This window comes from Botrytis porri (genome assembly GCF_014898465.1).
Source record: "Botrytis porri strain MUCL 3234 chromosome Unknown BPOR_021, whole genome shotgun sequence".
In the NCBI taxonomy this organism is placed as follows: domain Eukaryota; kingdom Fungi; phylum Ascomycota; class Leotiomycetes; order Helotiales; family Sclerotiniaceae; genus Botrytis; species Botrytis porri.
Window position 1 is genome coordinate 490,249 of NW_024066095.1, and position 26,267 is coordinate 516,515.

The window sequence follows — 26,267 nt, forward strand, 5'->3', positions numbered from 1 at the left end:
CAAGCTTCAATGTCGTGATAGTTTTGGCAGATAGAAGCAGCATCGCAAATTCCTGATATTTCGGCATTGATCTAGCTAGTGTTATGTACTTTGGTAAACCAGCGTGAAGTAGGTGTTTGTGCGTCTACTATGCTCCGCAGATACGATTGAATACCTCTAGAAATAGGTGCGCTATATATAGCAGCTTCTCTCTCGAAAGTTGTACCCTGTTCCGGGATCTTGGTTTGACTTATCGAAAGGCCAAATTTTGCGCAAGCCCGCCTCAACATAATCTCTCAACCCCTCTTAAATCCTTTCGCCTCCCCCCAACTTCTGACTTTTCCATCCAGATCCCTCCCGACAAATCCCCAAACCACGCTCGTCCCCCATGTAACCAACGTATCCAACATCCAATTTCCTCTCCTACTACCTCCCCATGCGCAAGCCCTCATCATACTTCCTAACCAACCCACCGTAATCAGATATTCTCCTCTTTCCAAGCCCCTTATCGAATTTCTCGCGACTTCATCTGGTGTTTGTATTGGATCCGTTTCCTCTAACAAATGTGTAATTTCCGGCTTGCCTTGATTCTCAATCTCCAATCCTGGGCTAGCTATTGTACCTGGGAAAATTGTGTGAATTTGTGGAGGATTGGGGTATAGTAAGACTTCTTGATATAAAGTATCGCTCAGACTTTTGATCGCAGCTTTAGTCGGTGAATAGGGTGTATAACCCACGACGGAATAGAAAGCTAAAACACTACTGGTGAAGATCAAATGTCGGTCTTTCTTTTCGGCGTTGGGGGTGGAGAGCCAAGAATTCAAAACGCAATGAGCCATGTCTGCACAAGACCAATAGTTTATGTCCATTTGTGTGCGAAGTTTTTGGGGGGTAGTATCGAGGAAAAAGCCAGGGGTAGATGTGCCTGCGATACACCAGACAATGTCTGGAGGATTGGAAGAATTGAATTTAGTGGCTTCTTCGAGTATACGTGCGGCTTCAGTGGGAATTGAGACATCGGCGGAAATGTAGTGGAAAGATTGAGTCGATGGAGAGAGAGCTGCGGCCTGTGAAGTGTCAGTTGAGCCCATCTAGAAGCCCTTGTTCCTTCCTCCATTCTCCTCTCGAAGTTCCAATGGTATCCAAGTATCTTTTCTCCTCAACCTTTCCTTCAACTCCAAATCCCACCCAATCTTCATTACCTCTCCTTCAAGAAACGAAAAAAATCAAAAAACACACCTTGATTTCCACCATAGCCTTCTCCAATTTCCCCACGTTTCTCGCAACAATTATCACATTTGCTCCCTTTTTCGCCAATTGAATTGCAACACTCTTTCCCATTCCTTCCGAGGCACCGGTCAAAAGGACTGTCTATCAAGACGAGGTGTTAACAGATCTATAAAAACACGAAGCCTCCGAGTTCCCACCCGGCCCGCGAGGATAAAACAATCGATCATACCTTGCCTTTCACCAAAAATTTATTTCCTCCCAGCCCAAACATACCCATAACGAGCGGTGCAAAGGCCCCAAGGCCCACCACCAACGCTGCAATGGTCCAGTAATTAAGTATCGACATGACTGATTGCTCGAATTAGTATCAAAGTCGAAAGGGAAGCCGTTGAACGGGGTCGTGTCGTCGCGTATGGATTTTGGCGTGTGCGATAAGCTAACGATAAGAGACAGGGGTACACACGTGGTATTATTAATAGGGGGGGAGCTCCCGAAGATCATTATTGATTAGTGCAGGAACGTGGATTACTGTAGTAAGACCTAATCATTATAGGGGCCATAAGGCTGTGATATGCAGACGATCTTCGTTATGACAGGATCAATTGTGTGTGTATATATATATATATTGATATTTGTATATCCGGTGCAACTGCCTACGTCGTGGATTATGCATTTCAAATGACTCTACAATCAGTATGACTTTGCATCGGCAAGCCAGATGAAAGATCCATGATAATGTTACTTCACTGCAGATAGCAGTTGACCACTGGACTACCCTTTGCGACCTATTCCCAATACATCTCCATCCTCGTCCTATCCGAGCAAGCCTGCTGGATTATGATTTTGACCTTGATGGAAAGCCCCAATGCTTTTGAACTCAGCATGCCTAAAAGATAAGCACATACTCAAGTACCATAACCATGTCCCTTTAAAGGGTGATATAGATGCCACTACATACGCCCAGCCTTGTATACGCAAAATGAGACCAAAATTAAAAACACCATCGTCCACGAACGCCGTTTTCTTGACCATGATAACGCCTGTATCAAAACTTTCCGGAAACGCCTTTTGTCCATATATTGGGTATCATCCTTTCCCCCAGAAGCAATTTGCGAATAAGCACAAATAATATCTTAAAAAGGATATAAAAGATTCTGCATATCAATCTGTTCTCTTTCGTGTGAGAACAGGTCTCTTCCTCCTATTTGCAACAGGTGCCATGCCCACGAATGTTTCATCGGTATCATTGCCAAGGCGATCATAACGTTCATGACCGACAGTAATGAGTTTGACCATGTTTCCCAACGCAACTACGATACTGTTCGTACCCACTTTTGTAACCGGGCCAAGTTTACTAACAAGTAAAACCTGATCGTAAACTGAATTTAAAGGCGCAGAGGTTTCATCTCCTCTGGATCCTAGGCTCCAAACCTCCCATCCGTCATTTTTGCCTCCTGGGTAATCTAGACTAGACCTCCTACCCGAAGCACCACGTCGTCGAAGTCCGCCGCTTCCAATCGACCCCAAAAGTTGATTTCCTGCTGCTTGTTTATCTTGATCTTGTCTCTTCCGTACACCTACCACATACCCCGATTGGAGTGCTTGCCAATCACCAGGATTTTCTATGCTAAACCTCCGCTCCACGGTCTCCCGCCATAGACAGCATGTTTTGGAGCCTGGTTTATCAGGGTCACGGAAACATATAGTATCACCCTCTCTGCTTGGCAAATATGATTGCATCATCATATTGCCAGTCTCAATGCAAGTATACATAAATGCAAATGATCCCAAACCAACAGATCCACATTGTGGCCTTCGTCTCGTCGAATGAACGCACTGCAGTGTTCCTGGTTTGATGTTCTCTGTAACAAATGAGTAAGTGACATTATGAGTGTGTATATCGACAAGATCAACGCTGTGGTCGCGTATAGCGAGGAATGAGGATAATGCCGGCAATGGAAGAATTGAGTTGACATCTTTGTCATCGGATACCCAAGGGAGTCTAAGGTCATATGAGACCCATCCAGATTTCTCTTCAACTGCAACATGGACACAGCCACGTTTTGAGGCGGTTATGATTTTTGGGGGTGGTAGGGAGCCATTCATGACAACCTTCTCCAAGTGCGGCTCAACACAGATCAATGGCGTACGACATATTTGTAGTTCCTTTGAAACATGATCTTCCATATGAAGTTCCGACATAAGACCAGTATGGCGCACAATAATCACGGGATCAATCAACTCGACGTCGTTGCGGCTAAAGAAGAATGCTTCTGGTGTGCGCCCTTTCACGTCCACGGGCATTGTCGGACCCCATCTTCGTTCAGGAATATTCCATAAGACGACCATTTTCTTTGACAGGATTGCGAGCCAATTCGAGTCATTATCGATCGCCATAGCTAAAACAGGAAATGGATCGATATCGGATCCAGGATCTTCGACCACATAGCTTCGGCCATTATGTTGTGCATTCCAAACACGGATCCATCTATCAAGACCAACTGAAACGATAATTCCATCACGAGAAGCCGTCATTAGGACAACATCCAAAGCATGTCCAAAGCCGAATGTCTTAACCGACAACAGGGGTTCGTCGCCGTGACCCTCGTGGTCTTCATCGTCAGAAGGTTCATCAGACAAGAGATATTTAATGAATTGATTGACAATCACACCAGTGATGATAACAAACAAAAGAAATTGTAGGGACTGGTTCTCGATAAAGTCATAAAAAGCAGGGAGGAACGATCTCACACCAAGTCTGTTTGGTGTCCGATCTGAACCATTTAAAACAAAAACTAGAGGATCGTAAACTTGAGCAACAAAACTGTGAGCGTGTGGTTTAACAATGCTTATAAGCTCGTGTACAGTCTCGTGGTCTTGCAATCGAAGCCAGGCAGTTGGAGTTCTAGCTTGATGGACATCGACCTCTAGCATCGAAGAAGCCGGCGAAGTTGCTTTCAATACATGTTGACTGCTTTGCAATATACCTTGATCGAAGTGCCACTGGCAAATCGATACTGCAATAATAAGCACCAAGGTGCCGACAATACGAGTCGAGGGCATATTTCCCCCACGAAAAATGAAATCAGCCCATGGTTTAGAAGACGATCTTTCTGGTGATGGATAGCTTCGTTCCCGGGAAGAAGCCGAGAGTGTGTCGTTCAATTGAGGTCTTCGTACATCAATGCTTAAAACGGGAGCGAAGAACATTAGCAGGTAAAAGAAATCAAAAATTAGTGCAATAGTAGCGAAGCGACAGAAAGTAGCTTGCCCTACGCCTCCAAACTTGGAAACAATCCACAAAAAGAGAAGCCTCTGGCCAGTGTTTGCAAGGAATACATGTCCATTCTTTCCAAAGGCTTCTGCAGATCTAAGGGTCGGATGATGTGATGAGGGCGTGACGATAAAAGCTCTGACGATTCGAAGCATATTTTCCGCGCCGCAAAAGACAACAATCAAAGGATAGTATTCTCTGGGTATCATAGACAAATCCGTTTTGATAATAGCGCAGATGGTGAACGTCGAAGTGAACGTGAAGGCCAACTGAGTAGTTGCTGCAATGAGAAGACCAAGCCTTGACTTGAGAGCCCGTAGGCCCCATAAGGTTGCGACGAACCACCATGCGCCAAAGCTGTATGCGGTAGCCAGTGCAAATGATTCCCAAGTAGCAGTAGGTTGAAATAAGAATTCATAGGGGGTGCTTCTTAACGAATGGCCATCGGAAGGAATCATGCGCCAGTCATCATATCCTTTGGCTGCGAGTTGAGCTGCTCTTCTCTCCCAATATCTCCCGACAGGCGAATCAAGCATGTGAACCAAAGTTATGACCACGGCATCTGCAGCCACAAGATGGTGATCCTCAAAACGCTTGCCACTAAAGACAATAGAGTGCCTCAACGTCACATTGACAGAGGTTGATTGGTGTAAGTTTTTGTTGACTGTCATCACAATGTCGTCATCAGCTGAGATCGCTTCCTTCGAGCATGACCAGTATTGTAATGGAGAATGAAAGAACCAAGATGCATTTGTTAGACCATTTACGGCATGGAAGGCATCTCGTGAATCCACAGATAATTCATCCTGTGTGTAGTCAATCTGGGCATGCTTAGCTTCTTTGCGAGGGTTAAAGTTAATAGTGGGGCCTAAGATATGATCCTGTATCTCTAATGCTGCTCGGAGAACATCTGGTTGTAAAGCTTTCATATAGCTTCCTACTCCGGTATTAGCTCTCCTCCCTTGAAACCCCAGAGTAATAACACACCATGTATCCATATCGATCGCATGACCACATCCGGTTTCCTCGAATCATCCAGTGCCTTCAAAGGTTGTGCGGAAGACCATACATGATGTGGTAGATTTGATGCGCCGTTAGTGAAGCCATTCGTGAAGAGAAATGGAAAGGGATATATAAGCAGTGTCGCGATGATAGCAGAGATAGTTATGGCAGCGACTGAGTGCTTTGCGACGTTATATCCAAATTTAGTGAAGCGATCTCGGATAGGATGTTTGACGTCGAGGTCGGGAGGTTCCGTGGTTCTGATGGAGACAAGCTTGATTAGATATACCAACTTGGTCAAGCATATCAATTCACTGGATCACTTACCCTCTGAATGGATAGAGGAGGTACCAAATCATGGTGTCGAGGGATGGTTCTTGCCCTTCCAAGGTTGTCCTTGATCTGCTGCCAACCACTCCAAGTATGGCGGCGGTACCTTTTTTTCTTCTCGAGAACCTTGATAGACTTCAGTAATAGATTTGCGCCAAGATATTGAATTCCTCGTCAATTAAAATTTGGGTAATTTGGGTAGTATAGCAAATCGATATCGATACAGTAGTGGCGTGGGTAGACAACAACGGTGGGATTGAAATTGTTGACGTCGTGGGGAATCTCAATCATGGTGTTGTCGCACATCCAGATGGTGTGTATTGTATTGGTGGTTGGGTGATAGTAGTGGTGGTGGTGGTGGTGGTGGTGGTCGAGTGATTACAGAGACGAATCGGAGATGTGGGTGGGAACATTGAAAGCTTTGAGGAACCTCAAAATCGAAGTGCTGACATATTTGAATCAAGTGAATGGAAGGTACTGACTGGGTCGATCTTTGTCAATTGATAATGGACGATTTGATCGAGGGTTTCGGAGTCAATGGATGATTGAGTGAATGAATGAATTGAGGTCTCATCGAGTAGCGTTGTCAATTCCTTTTTTTTTCATCAATAGTTGGTACAGTTTAAGTTTAATTTGTTGTCATCTTCATCGAATCGAAGAATTGAAAATACCTAGGATGGGTCGTAGCGTGCGTACTGGGTGGATGAGACTGTGAGGGCAGATATGGAGAAAGAAATGGTGGTGAAGTCCTTCCCGAGCCAAGGAAATATGTGGATTCTCTAAGGTCCAAAAAAAAGAAGAACCAATGATTTGTCTAGAAATTCCTATGACGGAACAAAAAACGAATGAGTGTGTGTATGTGGGACTTTCCCCTTGTATTCGATCCTGAGCCGATGCAGCGACTAAACCTTGGAAAAGCTAATACTCCGTAGACTGCAATGGTAAGTGGTAGGCGTGTTAGGTGGAATGAATGGCAGAACGACGGGTGAACTTACCTGGCAATTACTGAATCGAAAAGAATACCATTGCATGTAGATGATACTGTATATGTGTGCACTGTAGATGGATGCGCATAATGTCGTCTTGCTTGAACCGGTCCCCCGTCTCCTCTCCCATTCTCTAGCGCGTTCTCTCTTTCTTTGCCTCTTCCCAGATTCGTCGATTCCACCTCAAGCCATGCATGAACTCGGTACAGACAGGAGGGGTCGCCAATTCGAATGATACTACTGTATGCTACTTTGATGAACAAACGCGAGATATCGATTAGGAACCGGATGTTACTTCCGACTCCCCATATGCGTAGAATGAATCCAGTGAACTTGTCGGCAGCTGCGAGGGGTTGAAAAAGATACTCGATAGCACATCAGCATGGTACCTATACGCTGTCTCTCAAGATTGATCGGGTGGTACGAGATTCCGACCCAATCCCCTGTCTCTTATATGGCATTTCGAATCTTGGCTTTTTTTTTCTGATTGTACAACCCTTCATGTGCTGTGGTTTGGTATCGATGATCGAACGGTGCACCTGCTTTTTCTGAATTCTTGAATGTCGAGGCTGCACAATGACTGCCTCCATAGTATCTCGCAACTCGACACTATAAATTCTTGTACTATATATACCCTGATACATACAAGGACTTGTGGTTCCTCATTTTCTTCCCCTTCTGACTCGATTGCTTACGCCTCTCGAAAAGGCTTGAAGTGGCTTTTCGCCACAAAGACCTAATCATGCTAAGTTGGGTTGAAAGCTAGAGTGTCGATGTCAAGTCCAATTGAAAATCCAGACCATTTGACAGCCAGTAGTAAATTTCAAGATAACAAAAGGGGGGGGGGGGGGGGTGTGGCTTTAGGTGCGTGCAGCTGCAAGAGGTAAGAAGTAAGAGGTAACAGGTTAGAGAAAACTAGTGACTGCGACCCTTTTTTCCCAATAGAAAAAGGATACGACAACAGGAATAGCAATGTCAATAGCAATCGTAATAGCAATAATTGGAAAGTAAAAAAGGTCATCCAAACCTTCGTACGAAGTGGGCGTTCACTTAAATCTATACAATTCCTTCTACCACCACCTGCAATTTACTCCTCTCCCTTTCGTCTGGAATCAATTCAATCATCGTATGGTTTTTGACATTCTGACATGTCCATCGCCTGATTTTGACGGCAATTACATTGACCGATGGCCTAGTTAGGCGTACTAGAAGTGCTAAAACTTAGAAAAAGACATTTTTAGGTCCCTGGAATTTTGAAGAAAAGAGAAGAAAGAAGCTAAATGAGGCATCTTTAAGCGTTCACCGGTGGCTGATAGGGCTAATAAGTCCAGAAGTTCAATTATCATTGGGGATGAGCATGAGCATGAGCATTACCGTAGCATTAGGATATCAAGTCACCACTAGCAATTAGATAACCTATCGCCCATCTGAATTTGGCCGGAAAACATTGTACAGAGTGCTTATGGAGATGATCAACATGATGTGACTTTCCAGAAACTTCTGTACAGCTTGACTTCTCTCTCTACTGGTGCGGCACATGCGGGTTTGGTATCCAGCGAGTATCCAGCGATAATGAATTCGTTTCAAGAACTAACCACTCCAGCTATTCTCAATTCCGTCAGGGCTACCTACGGAGATGGTATGTGTGATAGGTATGACGGTAGGTAGGTGGGTGTAGGTGCATTGTAGGTGTTTATTCGCATCCCATCGTCCCCAAAAATTCATGGACTTCTATGAAAGACAAACCAAAGAAAGAGACACTGGATGAAATACTACCAAGTACTAGACTCCTGTAGATACCTAGTCTGTAGGCGAGGTAGGTATCATGTACCTAGATACCACCTAAGAGGTAGATTGCATAAGCTATCCTGGGTATTTCAACCAGGTGTTTCATGCAGGTCCTCATGTACGGAGTCGAAATGAATTATTAGCCAATACCTACGAAGTAGCTACTCGTACTTAGCTACTTAGTAGATAATCAATCACCTTCTCATAAACGTCTTCTTCCTCGAAGCATTACTTATCGATACTATTGCCAGCTACCCGTCACTTCCATGTTGTGGCGTATACAAGGGACAACATCCTGATTCTGCAGACACCCGCTTTCCAAGACCATTTTTGCGGCCCTTTGATAATTTGGGAACGGAAACATTTTTGTCAGGCGAGATTCGTATATATTCCTGATCAATAGCCTCAAATCTGATATATTTGAAAGCAAGCATTTTGTTCGATTGGTATATGCGAAGAGTCCCATTAAAAACAAGTTCAGTTCAGTTCAGTTCAGTTCGATTCTATTCAATCAATATCCTCGAGTATCGCTTCGATGTATGAAGGCGGCGGTGAGAAGCAAAGTGTGTGTACCTGATAGGTATATTTTCAGTCTCTCCCAACACAATCTCAAAAGGGACTTTTCGTTATAGGACTAAAGTCACATTTGTGATTCCTTAATCATCCTCAAACTCCTCAACCTTCGACTCATTCATCTGTAACCTCTTCACCACAACCACAACCACCACCACCATTACCGGCTTTCATCAATTAAAGTCACAGCAAGGTTGGGGGGGGAAAAGGAATACAACTTATCAATCTTGATACATCAAGGCTATGGAGGTATTCATCGCTACGTCATGATACATATCAGTCCTCGTGGGCAATATTGTATTTTGGTGATGCATAGAATCTACTTTTGGAATCATGCTATGCGAATGCGAACCATCAGAAAGGACGGATACTTACTTTCATGAGGCTGGCGTTGCATATATACACCATATTTTCAAGCGCCGCATGTCAGTTTTCAGTAGTCTGAAGTCTAAAACCGATGGAAATAACAAGTGTCACCATTGTCACTGTACTTAATTATGTACATGCCCCACGAACCTGTCTATTCCTGTCGCAGACTATTGCAGCCGTCTATAGGGATTGCCCGGCAATTTTGCATTTGGGGCTTAGAAATTAGCAAGTCCCATGACTGTGACTGCTCTTAAATACTCCAGAGGTGCAGTCATTATTGGAACTCAGTATGCATATCGTTTCGTCGAATATGGATACGTTGCACTGCTTATTGAGCAAGCAAGTGATGCTTCACTACAATCGTCTCGTTGAGAGGCAGGTTAACTTTTCACAACCTTCTACAGATTTGGTATGTTTGTCGTTCTATTCTTATCTATCTCGCTCAAACTCGATTAAGAGTGTGGTAAACGCTTGAAAACATTTCGTGCCTTCCAGAGTTGGATGAGATATGATCCCACCGTCAAATCAATCTTGCTCCTACCCTTTCTCATCCTTCACACAACACGTAATCCTTCTCGCCCCCGATTCTTCTTTCCTTCAATCTCTCTTGACTATTGTTTTCTCTCCCCTGATCATCTTGTTCAAAGCATCTGTCAGAATGCCTGCAAATTGACCATCACTTTGTGGCATGATGCGCTTCTACAACCTACAATATCCTTCAGTATACCTAAAAATACAGTTAACAAATCCAACAGGAATTACATTCCATCGTTACAAAGAAAGTGGTCACTTTCGTCCCAAATGAGAATGGACTCTTATGGTCCATCGATACTGGCAACAACAATCATTTTCCTCATTCTCGGCGTTTTTGTTGTCTCACTCCGTTACTACACTCGAGTGGTAATTAGAAACACCATTGGCCATGACGATTTTCTCATTCTCTTGTCTCTCGTAAGACATATTATCAAGAGATCTCAATATTTGGTATTCTGACTTGGAGTTTTAGGGCCTTTATATCGTGATGGCATCATTACTCTTCGTCGGCGTTCAACGAGGCATCGGTCAACACAAGAAAGGAATGAAGACGGGTGACATTGTTGAAAGCTCGAAGGTCTTAACACTGATTCTGAAATCATATAACCAACTGACAATCAATAGTACGTCTGGCTCACGGTCTTAATTTACATAAATGCTGTTACGGCGGTCAAAGCTTCTTATGCTACATGTCTCCTTCGTCTTACTGAGGCCAGTCCTTGCGCATACGCTCTTTGGGCTGGGTTATCAATCAATGTTATCCTATGCTTCATAGCAAGCTTCTACCTGATCTTCAATTGTCGGCCAATTTCATACGCTTGGGAGCAAGGCGATTCGAGCGTGGATGGATATTGTAATTACGACTCAGCAGATGCTCTAGGTTATGCATGGGCCGGACTGTCCCTAGCGCTATATCTCCTCTTTACCCTCATTCCAGTCGCATTAGTTTGGAATATGCAAATGCACATAAAAACGAAGACATTCGTTGTCACTGTCCTAGGATTAGGATTATTGTAAGTGACACGGATATTCTCGAGATTTGAGTTGTACTGACGGAGTATCAGCGCTGGTGTTGCTTGTGCTGTACGAATCGGAGTGTTTGCTGTGGACTTGGATTATACAGATCCTCTTTGTTCGGAACCCTATCCTCTTATCTTGATATGAATATGACTAACGAACATTCACAGATTCAATATCTCCAATGCTTATCTGGTCCGTAGTTGAAGCTGGTTTGGGAATTGTTGCAAGCTGCATCGCAACATTACGGCCTCTTCTTCGACATTACAACATTCAAGGCCTAGATGATATGGAGCTCGATGGCGAGGTCGGACACGGTGAGGGTGGACGAGGACACGGTCAACGGGAATACAAAATGTCAACAGTATCCCAGATCCTTAGCAAATTCACAGGTCATGGTGCACATACCGTGACCGTCATTCACCAAGGAAGTGAAGCTACGATCCCCGCGAATGGTCAAATCAAGGAGAGAAGGACATACCATATCACTACTCTTCAGAGAAGTTCGGCAGACATGCAACACGAACGTCAAATGCAAGGAGTTGCTGGCAAAGTTCCTGAGCCAGATGATGTGAATACCGGGGGTTGGTGAGAGCAAACAAGATTCAGAATGGTTCCAATTACATAGTATACTTGGTCTTCGGGAAAAGAAGAAGTTGGGTCAAGGATTCATTTTATATTCAGGTTATGGTACTGTTTTGATCAATGCAAATACATTTTCAGATCCCGTTCTACACTGATTACATTTTGCTTATAAAGGTGAAGAATGCCTACTGGTGCACAAGTGTACACGATCTTTGCTGGATTCCTGCTGTATTGAACCATCTTTACCCCGTATTTGTGGGTGATAGGGTAATATTCGGCAAATCTCCCGGTCAATCTAGAATACCCGAAACAATGCAAGGGCAATGAGGTTATTCGTACATGATCCAGGGTAAGCAAATTAATATCCGGTCGCCATGCATTTGCCAAGCCAGAACTCTCTTTTTCGGGCAAGGGACCCAAGAGAATGGTGGCATTTTGAGTTTGTGTGGATTCTTCAAAGACTAATGAAGAGTTTGGGATCGTATTAGGGCTTGTGGGGCAATTTGGTTTTACCACCAATAGAATTACGAAGATTTCTGAGATCGGAAGTCTGATAAATTACATTAACGCTGTACAATAGGAATCTTTGGAAAAGGTATACTCGGAATCTCGGATTATGAGTACCTTTTCTGCTTGCATAATGGTACAAAAGAGCTTGAGCTTAAGCATGCCGATATTGGACAAGGTCTAAATCGTTCGTCTTGAAGGTTCATATAAATTGGTGGTATCGCCGCCATCTTCGACGTGAGCTCTGGGTTTCCAGTCCAAACCCAAGCTTTCAATATGTTCATCTCAAAATCTCTTATATTCACACTCGCAAGTTCTCAAGTTCTCGCGTCCAGACTATTTGTGGCTTCATATGCAGGAACTGTTACTACATTGTCACTCGATAAAGATGCAAATGGTGCATATTCCTTCGGAGTCATTGCGACATCTACAGCTTGCGCGGCCAATTCCTCGTGGATCACCTTAGATTCTTCACGAGATATTTTGTTTTGCGCTGATAGAGGTTTGACTGCAAGTAATGGAACTCTCAATTCGTTGAAGATTCAAGACGATGGTTCTTTGATGGCTTTGGATAGAGTTGAGACACCGGTTGGGGCAGCGGCTACAGTATTGTATGCGAATAATACTGCTTTGGCTTTAGCTTATTAGTAAGAATTCACTCATTGATTCCGACTTGACTTGACTTGACTTGGGGGTTCGTACTAAATGACTGGTCAATAGTTCCTCGAGCAGCGTGGGAACTCTAGATGTCACCTCCGCAACCAACATCCTCCCTCTTCAAACCTTCACCTATAACCTTACTACTCCCGGTGCAGACCCCCAATACGAAACCGCGCCGCATCCACACGAAGCCATCACTGATCCTACAGAATCATTTGTCCTTGTCCCAGACTTGGGTGCTGATCTCGTGAGAATCTATCGAATCGATCAAGATACCAAGTTATTGGAACCACTTGAACCATTAAAGACTCCCGTCGGAAGTGGACCCAGACATGCAAATTGGCTTGTTGCGGAAACGGGAATCACGTACTTTTATTTGGTCAGTCAGTTGACTAACAGACTTACGGCATATGAGGTTACATATGAAAGTGACAACACTTTGAGTTTTGAAGTGAAATTTCAGAGGAGTCTTTTGGAGACGACTACACCAAGGGAGGAATTACAGTTCTATAGTGCCGCGGCAGGGATCCAAATTACTGTAAGCGATTACTTTTGAGGAACTGTCTTCCTAACTAAAAGAATTCTTTCCAAATTCTGCCTTTCAAAAAAGTACATGGAATTAATATGCCTTCTAGCCCGATCATAACTACCTCATCATCTCTCAACGCAACGATACACACTTTCGTATCCCCGATCCTTCTTCTCCATCAGCTACGAACATCATTCCCTCAGACTCTCTCTTAACATATTCCTTAAATCACTCAAATGGCAATTTTTCGCTCGTCTCAATTGATGCTGCTGGAGGTAGTTTCCCGAGACAGTTCTCTATCAACAAAGTTGGAGATTTGGTAGCTGTTGGCTTGCAAAATGATGGAAGAGTGGCATTGTTGAAGAGAAATGTAGATGGAGGAGCTTTGGAGATTGTCGCCGGAATTGATATAGAGGGACAGGTTGTTTGTATCGTTTGGGACGAGTAGACGGAAAGGCTAGTGTTGATACGAGGATGACTTACGCGTCAATTGTCATCATACTGGCTTCAATGACAGATTTTACAACTCGGCATGACTGAAAACTTTTCTCACACAACGTTTCATGTGCATCTGAACGTAGAGTAGTACTCTACACTCGTTTATTTGCTTAACAATCACATTTCAATTCTCTTAAAAGACGAGATCATCAGTTATCATAGGTTTTCACTAGAGGACAGAAAATCCAAAACTTAAAGTCACGTATGTTGGATTTCTACAAGTATAAGTTGGATGCTTCACCTAGATTTCGTTACTCCGTCGATACGAACCTTCCCAGGTTCTAATTGAGCTACTCAGCTTTTCCCACCCTCGTTTTAGACCCTTCTGGTAGTCATATCCATGACAAGATAAAGAAAGAGCACAGCCAATAAACTCTAAAATAGCTGCATCATTACTTGACGAGTCATATCACTTTTCCGATTATTTTCGAGGTCTTGTATGCGATTGAAAAGCTGTAGCATCTGAGTAGATGTTTGCTATACTGAATGTCAGAATTTGTTCCAACTGTTGGGGTCTAAATTGGGGTATGAGAGATAAATATACCGCAGATTCTTCATTATCAGAGAAGGGAATCTTATCAAGAATCGACTCCATCAATGCATGATGTTTCGTACTACCTGTAAATTTAATCAGTTTGCAAATCCCACACATCTTCTCCCGGTTCAACCAAGAAAACCCAAAATCCTCACATTTGACGTTACTTTCGGAATCATAAGTACGGATTCGTTCAAACTCACTCATATATGCTCTCATATAACTATCGCTAAATTTAGCTTTGAACCCTGCTTTATATGATCGATCGAATGAGTCCCAACATGCTGTTTGATATGCTTCATCGTAGGCTTTCTTATACATTTCGGCGTAGAGTTTCTGGTAGGAGTCTTCTGGACTGCAAGAGTGCCCTAATGTATCGGTGTTGGTTGGGGTTTCTGGAAAATCTGGATTGCTTGGTTGTTCAACTGTGTCGGTTTCGGCTTCTGAGTTTTTTTGGATCAATGGGTGCAGGCTCGGTGGATTGGGCCCATAAAGCGGCCATTTGCTTCAGTGTATTTATCATGGAGGGACGCACAGTTGCAAGAGAATAAACATTTCGTTCGTCGGAAGAGAGTTCCGAAGTCGCAGATTCTGGGTTCATGATCATCGAGAAAGGCATGCGTGTTATCGAACTGATTGGGCAAGCCTGGGATTGTGAAAGTTTATCTGGTGTTTTTGAAGCTTGTTGGATTTCGGGAAGAGTTGGAGCTAATCTTCAAATGAAGTTTCAAAAGTTGGATGTAACTGAAGGTTTTGTCACTTTTTGTGACTGATCCTCACTAGCAGAATGATTGCTGTACTGGAGAAATATGAGTCAGAAAAATTTCTTGACTCTTATTTGTCTGATGAGGCAATTCCTAAAGTCATAATACTTGAAGTACCGAAATCACATGCTTTATTATTCCTTCACAGACTTCGTCGCCTCCATAGCATTTCCTCTCATTCTCCAACTAAATTAGTTGGTACTTGCTGTGTACTACTCTATTTATCTCTCCTACACCCTCTCCAATTTATACATTTCCTCAAATTTCTCATTATACGCTACATTGTCTACATATTCTCATGCCTTGCTGTATTCTTTTTTATGCGCTTCAAGGATTTGTTTGTACGAATTACCGGCACATTTTTCAAGCATCGCATCGTCTTTCTGTCGTAAAAAGGATATTGAATTCATGATGTTCCGTCATCGGCATGTGTTGAGGGTTTCTTAAGAGCCATTTCTGATATCGCGAGAGTCTTCCCCTCTTCTAGAGTTTCGTGTCACTCACTCAATCAAAACCTCGCAAAATATTGGTATTAAGAGCAATGTGAGGTTGTATTTGTGTCATTAAGTTTTAGCGCCACAGCTTGCAAAGTACTAAACTCATAATCCACACACCAGAGGCCTTCCAATCCCATATTGAACTCTCTCAAGTACAGTAGCTCTTCCAGATCCCAATGTAACAGAGTCTTTCACTCTATACATAGTGGTTCCGGCCATCCATCTTTCACTTTCACATGTATAACAATCTCCCGCTCTCGCACCATCTCTACTTTGAAGTTTAGGCATCGAGGTGGGGGAATTTGAACCGCTACTCCCAGGGCAAGTTATGCATTTACTTCCACATGAAACGTCTACGAATACATGACCAGATTTCCATCCTTTTTTACAAGTCCAAGAGTAGATATAGCCAACACACCCATCTTTGCACTCGTCTCTTCTATAGATAGAGTCTTTCGATTCATCAGAGATTGGATTGCTTGTATGTCCATGATGCCAAACATGTGCTGCCCATGTACAGAGTCTTTGAATTTCTGTTGGGATGTCTCCTGGCGAAGATTGTGGAATACTCTCGATATGAGTTGCAGGGAATAATTTAACCGTGTGTGTTGGATTTGAGAGCAAATCGTTTACGGCCGGTCTTCCCGTGTGTAATGCGCTACTTGGATTTTCATAGCAAAAATTCTTTGTGACTGAGTACATGGTTGAGGCTATTGATGGGCTGACTGCGGAAGTGTCGAGAATGTTCTTGAGGACTTTTGAAATATATAGTCCTGTAAGTATCAGTAGGTGGTGCAGTTGAAAGAAAAGGGTAGGGCGGGGGGGATCCAGCGCTTCTGAGCAATATTATAACTGCCATTATAATGCCAAGCAACCTGATCGATAAGTTTGGCATGATACATTTAAATTGATTTGAGCATAAAATCTAATTTTAACATTTAAAATGCTGTGGACAATATTGCTCTCATTGATAAATCCGCATTTTTCAAGAAATGACTGTGGAAAGATGATTTCGATTAGCCATTTGAGTATTTCTAGCTGCGACAAATGATACATTGCGAGTTTGAGAAGAACAATCATTTATTGTGATTTTTGAATGAAGACTGGATGGACAACTGACTTTCGGGCTCTGACTGTTTAGTCAAGTCACCCTTGAGCACAAATCACCACTGAAAATACAGGATCACTCACAAAGCCAACCACCCAATATACTCTACACCTGATGAATTTTGGCAGTGGATGTACGTTGAAATCATACACTTTCTTTGAGTTTAATAGAGGTAAATAAATTACTTGAGCAACAGACTTCAGCAATGAATGAGAAAAAGGAAATATTTACAGTCATGTTGGCTACAGTAACATAATGATCACGACTTTCATTTGATCGAATGGTACCCACCTAGTGGCCACCACCCAAACAGAATAATCAGCAGACAACCTCCCCTAAGTACAAATGGAAATCAGCTACAAACTTTTCCTATTCAACGGATGGCTAGAAATCCACAAAGCATTGCCTCTTATGGTGATGCTACTCAGCTACCTCATTCAATCAGAGATGTCCAAAGAAAATTGGGGGTGGTAACAAAAACTGATCAAGTATTTGTTCCATAATTCCAGCCATATGAGCTACAGTAGAAAGCTCAGAATAAAATGTAACACAGCGGACTAGCAGCTTTTGGTTGCACCCATTGCCAAATTCCATTCGGTACACAACTTTCCGGTAACGAGAAAACCAAGATAAATCTATGTCGTCGTCAATCAAGATTCTGAAAATTGAGCTATATGGCTTGGTTTTTGGATTGAATTGAGTGGTGGTATTATGATGCATTTGAATAAGGGTTTAAGTATAGAAGGTCTTGCGCTGTAATCAACTTACTGTAACACGCTACCTAGGTAAGATAACGTGGGATTTCGAGAACACCCCCCCTATTGTTGCGAAGTTATAAAATATATGTCAAGTAATTTTCTGGGCTTCAAGGAAGCATCATTTATTTCATTACCTTATTCTATACATTGCTAGCAAACTGAAATGAAAATCGCCAAGCGGTATGTGTATTAGTCGAGAGCGATATTTATTTGAAAGCGGGGCATTTGTATTCTCCTTCTTAAGATACAAAAAACCCCCCATTATTAATTCCCCTAAAAGGTTTGAGCCAATCAAACACATTAACTTTCCCAAAAAATGTACTAAAAGTATGCAACAGTTAAAATCTGACATCGAGTCAGGACAAGCTAATCCAATGTCAAGACAACGAACCATAAAACCCAAGAGAATGCGTAAAATATAAGAATTCCTCGAACGCGATTTTGTACGATCACCTTAAATGCTCGACGATCCGCCCACTTATGTCCCATGAGCTCTGGAATCTTTTAACGAATTAGGGAATTCATTATGCAACACTTTCACATGTATATCTGGGAATGGGCACTCACTGTATGTTAGTGATCCTTCGAGTGTCTGGATTTTCGAATTTTCTCGTTTTTTACGCGTTACAAAGTTGTCACCGGGCGCCCATGAATATCCAAATACCTTGGAGGAAGGCTTCCAGGCCTTGCTATTATTTGTGCCCTGCTGGGTAATACCGTATTCACGCACCCGAATTCTACCTAAGGTTTTCTTACCAGAATCTGTTTTGCTTTTCTCTGTCGATTTGCCATCCATCTTACTGCTTTTGAACAAACTGGGGCGAGGTGGGCGAACGTAGTAAAGTTGCTTTCCAGGATTTCTTCCGTCTTTTGACGGTGAACCTCTTCTTTCTTTGAAACGAAGTGGGCTTGGCGAGCGTTGTTGACCCTTGGTATCTTCAGAATCGCTTGTATCGGCTATTATAACTGGTGGGGGCCGTTCCCGTCTCTGACTCTCAGTGACACTTCGTCTAGGAACATTAAATTCTTGAGGAAGAGATCTTGAGTTCGCGGGAGGAACAACTAACTGGGGGGGAATAGGCCGAACTCGACGCCCACCTTCATTAGGATGCTCTTGCTGTGCTGGTTGCCCTTGGAAATTTGATGGGTGCTGAGGTACGGGATCAGAGTACCTGGGAGCTTCTCGTTGCGGATGTAGTGGCGCTCGAGCGTTCATCGGGCGACGAAGACCAGCGTCCATGTGCATTGGATCTGCTCTTTGAAGATTTGGCTGTACTTGCGCATTCACCGAGCGATAATGATTGGAATCGACGTGTATTGGAAGCTCTCTTTGAGGACGTGGTGTTGTTTGGGTATCCGATGGATGATGAAGGTTGTTATTAAGATGCTTTGAAACTCCTCCTGAGCGAACTGATTCTCCTGAGTGGGATGAATATCTTGGGTGAGATTGGGCGGCAGAAGGTTTGGCTGATCTTTCCCCATGTCTTGATTTGTATTGAAGATTTGGGGCTGGACTACTCATGATTGCTTGCATTAGAGGCAATGTACTTGGAAAAGGGTTTGTTCAAAGATTAATTCTCAATGCAGCAAATGAATTTTCGTTCATTCAATGTAGATTTAGAGGAGGAAGTGCATGAAACGGGAGACTTGAGGGCTTAAGAGGTGCTCTGCAGCTCTAATTCAAACCCCTTAAAATCGTGATGATTCATTATCTTATGGTATGAAGTATCAATATGACTGCAACTCTTGACAGATGTGACTTGAAATTGATGAAAGGATAACTGAAAGAGGATCGAATTGACTGTAAAATGACTACGAAATGAGGTAATCACGAAAATGACTCCAGAATCAGTGGAAATAGAGCTACATGACAGTGAAATGACATTCAAACAATGTATAGTAGTTGATATGGCTATCATTTCAAGAATCAATCAAATTGATTGCTATTTGACCGTGGAATGAATATAAATCTCACAGGATCCATACATGAGTTGCGCGATGAATGAAATAAGGTAGGCACAGACATCTTATTCCTACCCAAGATGACAACACTGATTACATGAATGGAACTGACAATCAGAGTTACTATTTGGCCACTTACAGGCCTGCCCTAATAATATTTAGATCTTGAATACCCATGAATAGTGGCCGGAAAGCAAAAGAGGCAGAACCCTAAGCGATGATACAAATCTAACATGGTCCAAAATCAAGTATGAGAAAAAGCCACATTCACAAGCATAGACTCAACTTTGAGCTCATACCGTTTAAGAAGCGTTTTTTTACTGTGGAAAGGTCTAATGAAGAATGAATCGATTTTGTACAGTTCAGCTCCTGTTGCAATTAAATTTCCGTAATATCTGAACAGGACCCCGCACAATCATCTGAAGCAGCCTAAAAGTATTTGATTTCCTTGAACCAAGGGACGAAGCAACCTTCAATTCTTTGGAGAATCTTAAAATACTAGAGATTCTAACTGGAAGTTCTGACACAGCTGGCTTTGATTTTTCCACGACGTGCAGTATTGCCACAATTTATGATCTGTATGTAAGTATCTTGCGCCACCTAACAAAGCTTCCGCAGGCCAAAGGAGGCGCCATTTCCAACAGAAAGTCTATAAAGGTATAATCTAGAAAGGGAAAATCTCATTGAATCGTTTCGATCCTCGGTATCTTCAGGAAAGTATCTCATCGTCCTCGAACTGGCCAAACATCCCTTCACATTGCGTGTCCTTCCGGCCCATGGATGAAGTCATTTTCAAACCTTCCCCATCCACCAGTTGGTTCATCACACATCTTTAAATTATGAACTCTCAAGTCATAATGTCCATCCTGCGGTCTCTGACCCTGGCAAACATTTCCGCCCATCGCCACATTAATGATGACCTGGAAATCACTCAACCTTCTCGTTCCATCTGGCACCGTCGCTTTCATAACGACCTTCCCATCAATATACCAGACCATCTTCCCTCCTACACCATTCTCCGGCTGGTTCCACGCAAACTCATATGTATGTCGTGCATGATGCATATTATGCAGCGGTGTCTCCACGACCCTATGTTTATTCCAATCCTCCCCGTTAAAATGCCCCCAATGCAAACAAGTGTGATTCGTCGCATCCCCGTTCCACGTCTCCATAATATCTATCTCTCCATCATTTGGCCATGTAAAAGGTTCACGAGGGAGAAGCCAGAAAGCCGGCCAGATTCCAGAGGCACAGGGTGGTGTAAGAGTTGCTACGAGACTACCGCGATCCCGAGCTAGTGTCATATGGCTGGTTAAGCGTGCGCTTGTAAGTCTGCCGTTTGAGGCAATGGCTCGGAGGACCAGACAACCGTTTTCATCGTGGAACGAGTTTTCTCGATCTGCGATGTAATCTTGGAGTTCGTTGTTTCCCCAACCATGATCGCCCAGCTGATGTCTGAAATTGCCGGAAACGTGTGTGTGGGGAGCGAAAGAAGGGATCCAATAAGGATGAATCGCAGAATAGGATGGTCTATTCTGAGGAATCGGAGGAGGTGCACCTGCATTGTGATGAGGTTGAACTTGAGGATCGTATCCTAGTGGTGCGGGTTGTGGTGGTGGGGGTGCATGTGTCGTGGATTGACCGGGAATGGAAAAATTGTGTTGAGCAGCAAAGGCTTCGCCCTTAGCTTTAGCTTTATCGAGAATACTTTTGAAGGACATGTTGATCGTATGGGGTTTGGTTTGATGGAAAATCTGTGGGATTTCGCGGTGAAGTTATAGCACGCATGTTGTTACGTCAGTGTGCGGATCGGCCCGCAAAATCATAAGGCTGCGCTACTTGCGGGGTCTCTTGGTAAGTTCGCCAGGTTGGATTTTTCCACCCCTGAGATTCGAGATAGTAACTTTTTTTATCAGTTTTTGATGAGCTTTTGGTACAACCTTAGAATCCATGGGTTCTATTGAAATGATGAGATTTTAACTCAGGAATGAAGCTATTTTGACGATTACGAGTAGTGATTACACGTTCCCTTTATGCTGTACTTCATTCGCAGTTCTTCCTTCTACGACCCTCTCATCTCCATCTTTGACAGCAATTACAAATGTACGAACGTACATTATACGCATCTGCCATCTTTTCATTTGTTACAAGAATTTCGTCTCTTCCATACTGTTCGTAAATAACTCTCTACACCTAACCCTACTGCCCAATCTCGCACACAGTAAGAACGCCCCACTCAATTTTCGATGTAAACTATAAGTTTCTTCTGGTGGTGGCGCTAGTCGCTCTCTGATCATGATCGGAATGAGAGCCTTTACTCTTTCCGTAATGGTTTGATCTCGGAAATCATAAATTTCCGGAGAAGACTCTAAAAATGGTTCTGCGAGAGTGAGAACAGATTGTATGTGCGCGTCTAACATCGCCTTAGATTCTTGGCCTGTAAGATACCCGAGATCAATAGACAGAGAGCGAACTGTATCTCTCTCTGATCTTGAAGCTGCATCTAGAAGTTGTGTGTATTTAGTAATAAACTCTTCGGGATACTCGCGAGAGGCACCGAAATCGAGAAGTTCTAGTTTATTGGTTTGTGCATTGTAAAGGAAATTTGTCCAATTAGGATCGGTCTGCATGTATTTGAACTCAGTAATCTCGCGAAGACAGAGACGTAGGATCTGGGTTCCAATCCAATCGCGTTGCTCTTGCGTAAAACTTTGAACGCGAGTAACACCCACGCCTTCCATATATTCCATAGTAAGGACCTGTTTCCCTGATGCTTCGGAAAATACTTTTGGTACGACAAAAACATCTTCTTCATCCGCCAAAAGTTCCTGAAAACGTAGTCCGCATTCCGCTTCTCGAATGTAATCGCATTCCCATCCCAGTTCTGTTCGGGCATTTGCTATCGTTTTATCGAGGAATAAGCCCTTTGGTAAGAGACGAGATGCTGTAAGCAGGATTGCAAGGTTATTAAGATCGGAGTCTATGGAATCTGCGACCCCAGGATACTGAATCTTTACGGCAACCTTTGCACCCGTTGATTTGAGAGTCGCACGATGGACTTGACCAATAGATGCAGCAGCCAAAGGAACTTCTTCAAACTCGCCAAATAAGTCTCTCCATTCAGGTCCGAGATTTGCTGTTAATACTTTGTTCCTTTGTGAAGCGGGCATGTAGTCTGCTCGATCTTGAACTCGTTGCATTACCTCTTGGATTGGCGCCGGAAGCATTTTGGAGTCTTGAAAACTAATCATCTGGCCCAATTTTAAAGCTGCACCTCTCATCCGAGACAATTTGGTCACAAGTCTGTCCATGTTACCTGCGCTCAACATGAAAGAACCCTCGCCGCCACCACCACCAACTCGACGAAGACTTTCGCTGATGGCCCCCCCTACCATGCCAACAGCGAGACCACTATAGTTCCACAACCTTCCAAGTCTTGAGGAAGGAACACTAGATTCTCGCAGCTTATATGGAGCAGGCTGTGAGCTCCCCTCTGGCTGCAACTATATTATCGTCAGATCTCAGTGTCACATACATCTAGTGCAAGAGGAGTTCATATTTACAGTTTTACTACTTTCTTTGCTAATATCTGCCGCTAGCTTTTCGATGCCTTCATCGTTTTGACGAGGAGTCTCAAGAACGGATTTGAGTGGACTATCCAGGGTAGTCGGTTCTGCTTGAACAGATGAACAAACATTGAAGGTATCCTGGTCCTTATTTCTTGCGAGTTGGGTCTGATCTACAGGAGTGTCTTTTACTCCCTTTAAGCCCAGCGTACTTTTACCTGATCCTTGAGTTTTACCTCCCAATAACCTAGCAATCCTTGGGCTATGGAACAGATCTGTGTTGATGCCCTCGGGCAGCTGTTCTTGCTCAGGGACTGATTCAACAGAGGGTATTTGTTTAGTCCTATCAACAGTTTCTGAGAAGGTATCAGAGCTTATAGCATCATCCTTCAAATGTTGATTATTTTCCTGAATATCGGATGTATGTTTTGGTATTTTGGCCCTGGGTAAGGAAGATAAGGTAGGTGATGTGTGTCTTGATCTATCATAGAAAGAATCCTCATCATGCCCTTCTTCCAATGGATTATTTGAATGCCCAATTGCATCTGCAGTGACTGATGGGATTTGGCGCTCGTGTTTTCGCTGAATACATTTTGCATTATCCGCGGATAAAGGCTTGGTTTTTGGAATAGGGATGGTCGAGGCATTCGAAGCCGCAGGATGCAATCCCCCACTGTCAATCGGATCGAGCTTGGGTCCAGCTTTCGATCTGGTAGGAGTTGTATCTGCATTTAATTCGGCAGTATCGATATCTGCATTTTGAGGGGGGATTGTTCCGTCAGGAAATGGATATTTTTTGGCCTTTTCCTGCTGAATATGCAAATCTCTTTTCGGAATTGGATTGACAGACGAATTTAATTCGGACTTTTCATAGAAATGATTCTGCTCTAATCCCTCCTTTTTCTCTGGTGTATGCTCTCGTTCCTTCGTAGATTTTCTGCTGGGTATAGGTCCACTATCATTCGATTGAGAACTGGTTGTATAATCTGTTGCCTCCTTTGTCCATTCTGGCACATTATCATTCAATCTTGATGCAAGGAAAGTTGCTGCTTTGGCAGTCTCCGTAACTCGGTCTGTCTGATTGCGTACTGCTCTTGCTAGAGTCGAAGTTCTATTGTATACATCAATTTGTCTTGTCTTTAGTGCAATGTGCTTCTGTGCAACCCCACGGGAAGCATTGAAGAGAGCAGCCAAGTCTAGAATCCTCTTCCCCGCCATAGTTACCAAATAATTAATTCAATTATGCTCATAAATTCATGCCGAAAAGCTAGATAAGAATTCCGCAGAGAGATGTTCAGGAATTCGGACGGCTGCTAAGTTCATCGATAATTCTTGCCGAGCCGCAATCCCTGTAGATTTCGAAGACGTCACTATCGATATCGTGAGATGGTTTGTGTGGGTACGGTAATATTTGAGTAGAGCTCTACAAAACAATCTTGAAGGATGAAAAGTTAAGACAAACGATTCAAAATTCATGAAGAATCATGGTAATTTTTGGTGCATGTTTATTATACTCAAGGTCATTAACGTTCATAACAATACTAGGTATAACCATTCTAAGCTATCTTTAGCCAATTGAGAGCTCATGCGTCGGTAACCTGTGCCTACAAGGTATATGAAACCTGACCAAGATTCCTCCATTCCGTATGTAAAGAATGACTGATTAGCATGCACAGGGTATCTTGTAATTAGTTTATCCCCCAAACGCCATTCTATTCCCATAATTTAATGTTGTTCAGCTCTTCCCAGAAGGAGTCCATCTCGCCCGTAGGTTGGATTTGGCTCTCACTGTGCCAGGTGTTCTAACACCAAAGGTGTCATTAGTCCCCATGCCCGAACCACCGACACGACTCCATAAGCGTTCAGCAGCTGGTGTCAGACCACCGGAGCCCACCCTAGGGCTACCGGGAAATTTGGGCACGGGAGTCATCTCAACCTTCCCAGTCATACCGACTTTTGCAGATGTACGTTTACTTCTGGCAGTTTTGTCAACCATCCTATGATGTAGGCCCTCTCGCTTGCTTTGCTCTTTAATTATGAATGGATTTTTGGTACTTTCGCCTGGGCCAAGATCAATAATCGGAGACGGTGTATATGGTTCTCCCTCCGGCTCATCATCCACGAATGCATAGCCATTCACGCGTGGAGTTTCACTTCCGTCGAATCCAGACTCTGAGTCGGCAATTCGTCGTTTTCCAGCTATAGCATCCCTCACAGCAGACATTGATGGGGAAGACGGTATGTTGGTTTCCTCTTGAAGCGTAATCTCTGGCAACCTTGTATTATCATATGCGACGCCTTTTGGTGCAACTCTCGAATCGTTTTGTGCTCTCTGTGCCATAGTCTCAATTGAATCTTCCACGCTGTCAGGTCGAAACATTAATCCATTGTTTGGCTTGGATCTCCAGGAGTCGGGTTGGGCTGGTCTCTCCTTTATGTCTTGAAGCGCAAGTCTGTTCCTTTCTCCGCCATCGTCCTCCAAAGATTGCCTTGACTGCAGGAGCTTTGTCTCAACTTCTTTCTGCTTCAGCATCATATTGGATGCCACTTTGTTCCCGGTCCACATCCAAGCATATTTCTCAGCTCGTTTTTGATTTTGCTTGTCTAGTAATTTGTAAAAGCTTTCGTTATCTTCGCTAGTATATAATGATTGAAATTTGGTGAGACTCATGTTTGTATCGACTTCTACTTGGGGCGCCTGAGTTGCGTCGGAAGTGACTGACATTGGTGTATCTCCAGCAAGTCCGCCAGGTGTTTCTGAAGCTCGAGATGGTGTTTGAATAGATGTACCACGTCTTCCAATACGTCTTCCCGGAGTCATAACATGTCGAAGCCTACGTTCAGCGCTTGTGATCCAAGCTCCATCTTTTGAGTCGAGTGCATCTAAATATTCTTGTTTCGTTTCCGTCTCGAGTAGCCCTGGAAAGAAATCCCGAGCAATGATTTCTGATATGGCATCGGTGTATGTATCCTCGTCAATAACATTCTTTGGTCGTTTGATTCGTTTTGGGGGTGGTGGCATCAAAGCAGTTTCATTTGCGCGTTTTGTGAGAGTGGTTGCGGTCGATGAAGTTGATTTTGATGGTACCAGATCCATCGCTGCAGATGTGCCAGCTCAAACCCCAAGATAGCAATCGACAGTATTCTTGAAGTCGTTGCCGTATTCTTCCAAACGTTGCCGGACTTTGATTGTTCAGATGGCTTTCATGCCGGATC

At 43.4% G+C, this 26,267-nt stretch overlaps 10 protein-coding genes across 10 annotated transcripts; 2 read left to right on the plus strand and 8 right to left on the minus strand.

The window, feature by feature from the left end:
- Window positions 1–1,600, minus strand: EAF01_011455 (uncharacterized protein). Its single transcript, XM_038919713.1, has 3 exons — window positions 1,439–1,600; window positions 1,219–1,350; window positions 1–1,046 (listed from the first exon to the last, which is right to left on the minus strand). Exons 1-3 carry the CDS (start codon window positions 1,553–1,555, stop codon window positions 276–278), a joined length of 1,020 nt encoding a protein of 339 aa, XP_038764923.1. The 5' UTR covers window positions 1,556–1,600; the 3' UTR covers window positions 1–275.
- Window positions 1,601–1,794: 194 nt separating this feature from the next.
- On the minus strand, window positions 1,795–7,697 carry EAF01_011456 (uncharacterized protein). The gene is made up of 4 exons (XM_038919714.1): window positions 6,811–7,697; window positions 5,813–6,748; window positions 5,471–5,745; window positions 1,795–5,420 (listed from the first exon to the last, which is right to left on the minus strand). Exons 2-4 carry the CDS (start codon window positions 5,842–5,844, stop codon window positions 2,371–2,373), a joined length of 3,357 nt encoding a protein of 1,118 aa, XP_038764924.1. The 5' UTR covers window positions 5,845–6,748; window positions 6,811–7,697; the 3' UTR covers window positions 1,795–2,370.
- Window positions 7,698–10,338: 2,641 nt separating this feature from the next.
- Window positions 10,339–11,674, plus strand: EAF01_011457 (uncharacterized protein; the record flags this gene model as incomplete). Its single annotated transcript, XM_038919715.1, has 5 exons — window positions 10,339–10,482; window positions 10,538–10,642; window positions 10,690–11,078; window positions 11,130–11,197; window positions 11,253–11,674. 5 exons carry the CDS (start codon window positions 10,339–10,341, stop codon window positions 11,672–11,674), a joined length of 1,128 nt encoding a protein of 375 aa, XP_038764925.1.
- Window positions 11,675–12,450: 776 nt separating this feature from the next.
- On the plus strand, window positions 12,451–13,811 carry EAF01_011458 (uncharacterized protein; the record flags this gene model as incomplete). Its single annotated transcript, XM_038919716.1, has 3 exons — window positions 12,451–12,821; window positions 12,895–13,372; window positions 13,470–13,811. The coding sequence occupies 3 exons, from the start codon at window positions 12,451–12,453 to the stop codon at window positions 13,809–13,811; spliced, it is 1,191 nt and encodes a 396-aa protein (XP_038764926.1).
- A 471-nt stretch (window positions 13,812–14,282) lies between these two features.
- EAF01_011459 (uncharacterized protein) lies at window positions 14,283–14,997 on the minus strand (the record flags this gene model as incomplete). The annotated part of the gene is made up of 2 exons (XM_038919717.1): window positions 14,283–14,821; window positions 14,928–14,997. 2 exons carry the CDS (start codon window positions 14,995–14,997, stop codon window positions 14,283–14,285), a joined length of 609 nt encoding a protein of 202 aa, XP_038764927.1.
- A 762-nt stretch (window positions 14,998–15,759) lies between these two features.
- EAF01_011460 (uncharacterized protein) lies at window positions 15,760–16,359 on the minus strand (the record flags this gene model as incomplete). Its single annotated transcript, XM_038919718.1, has 1 exon — window positions 15,760–16,359. The coding sequence occupies one exon, from the start codon at window positions 16,357–16,359 to the stop codon at window positions 15,760–15,762; it is 600 nt and encodes a 199-aa protein (XP_038764928.1).
- Window positions 16,360–18,001: 1,642 nt separating this feature from the next.
- On the minus strand, window positions 18,002–19,045 carry EAF01_011461 (uncharacterized protein; the record flags this gene model as incomplete). Its single annotated transcript, XM_038919719.1, has 1 exon — window positions 18,002–19,045. The coding sequence occupies one exon, from the start codon at window positions 19,043–19,045 to the stop codon at window positions 18,002–18,004; it is 1,044 nt and encodes a 347-aa protein (XP_038764929.1).
- Window positions 19,046–20,237: 1,192 nt separating this feature from the next.
- EAF01_011462 (uncharacterized protein) lies at window positions 20,238–21,206 on the minus strand (the record flags this gene model as incomplete). The annotated part of the gene is made up of 1 exon (XM_038919720.1): window positions 20,238–21,206. The coding sequence occupies one exon, from the start codon at window positions 21,204–21,206 to the stop codon at window positions 20,238–20,240; it is 969 nt and encodes a 322-aa protein (XP_038764930.1).
- Window positions 21,207–21,629: 423 nt separating this feature from the next.
- EAF01_011463 (uncharacterized protein) lies at window positions 21,630–24,269 on the minus strand (the record flags this gene model as incomplete). Its single annotated transcript, XM_038919721.1, has 2 exons — window positions 21,630–22,988; window positions 23,049–24,269. 2 exons carry the CDS (start codon window positions 24,267–24,269, stop codon window positions 21,630–21,632), a joined length of 2,580 nt encoding a protein of 859 aa, XP_038764931.1.
- Window positions 24,270–24,786: 517 nt separating this feature from the next.
- On the minus strand, window positions 24,787–26,148 carry EAF01_011464 (uncharacterized protein; the record flags this gene model as incomplete). Its single annotated transcript, XM_038919722.1, has 1 exon — window positions 24,787–26,148. The coding sequence occupies one exon, from the start codon at window positions 26,146–26,148 to the stop codon at window positions 24,787–24,789; it is 1,362 nt and encodes a 453-aa protein (XP_038764932.1).
- Window positions 26,149–26,267: the final 119 nt, after the last annotated feature.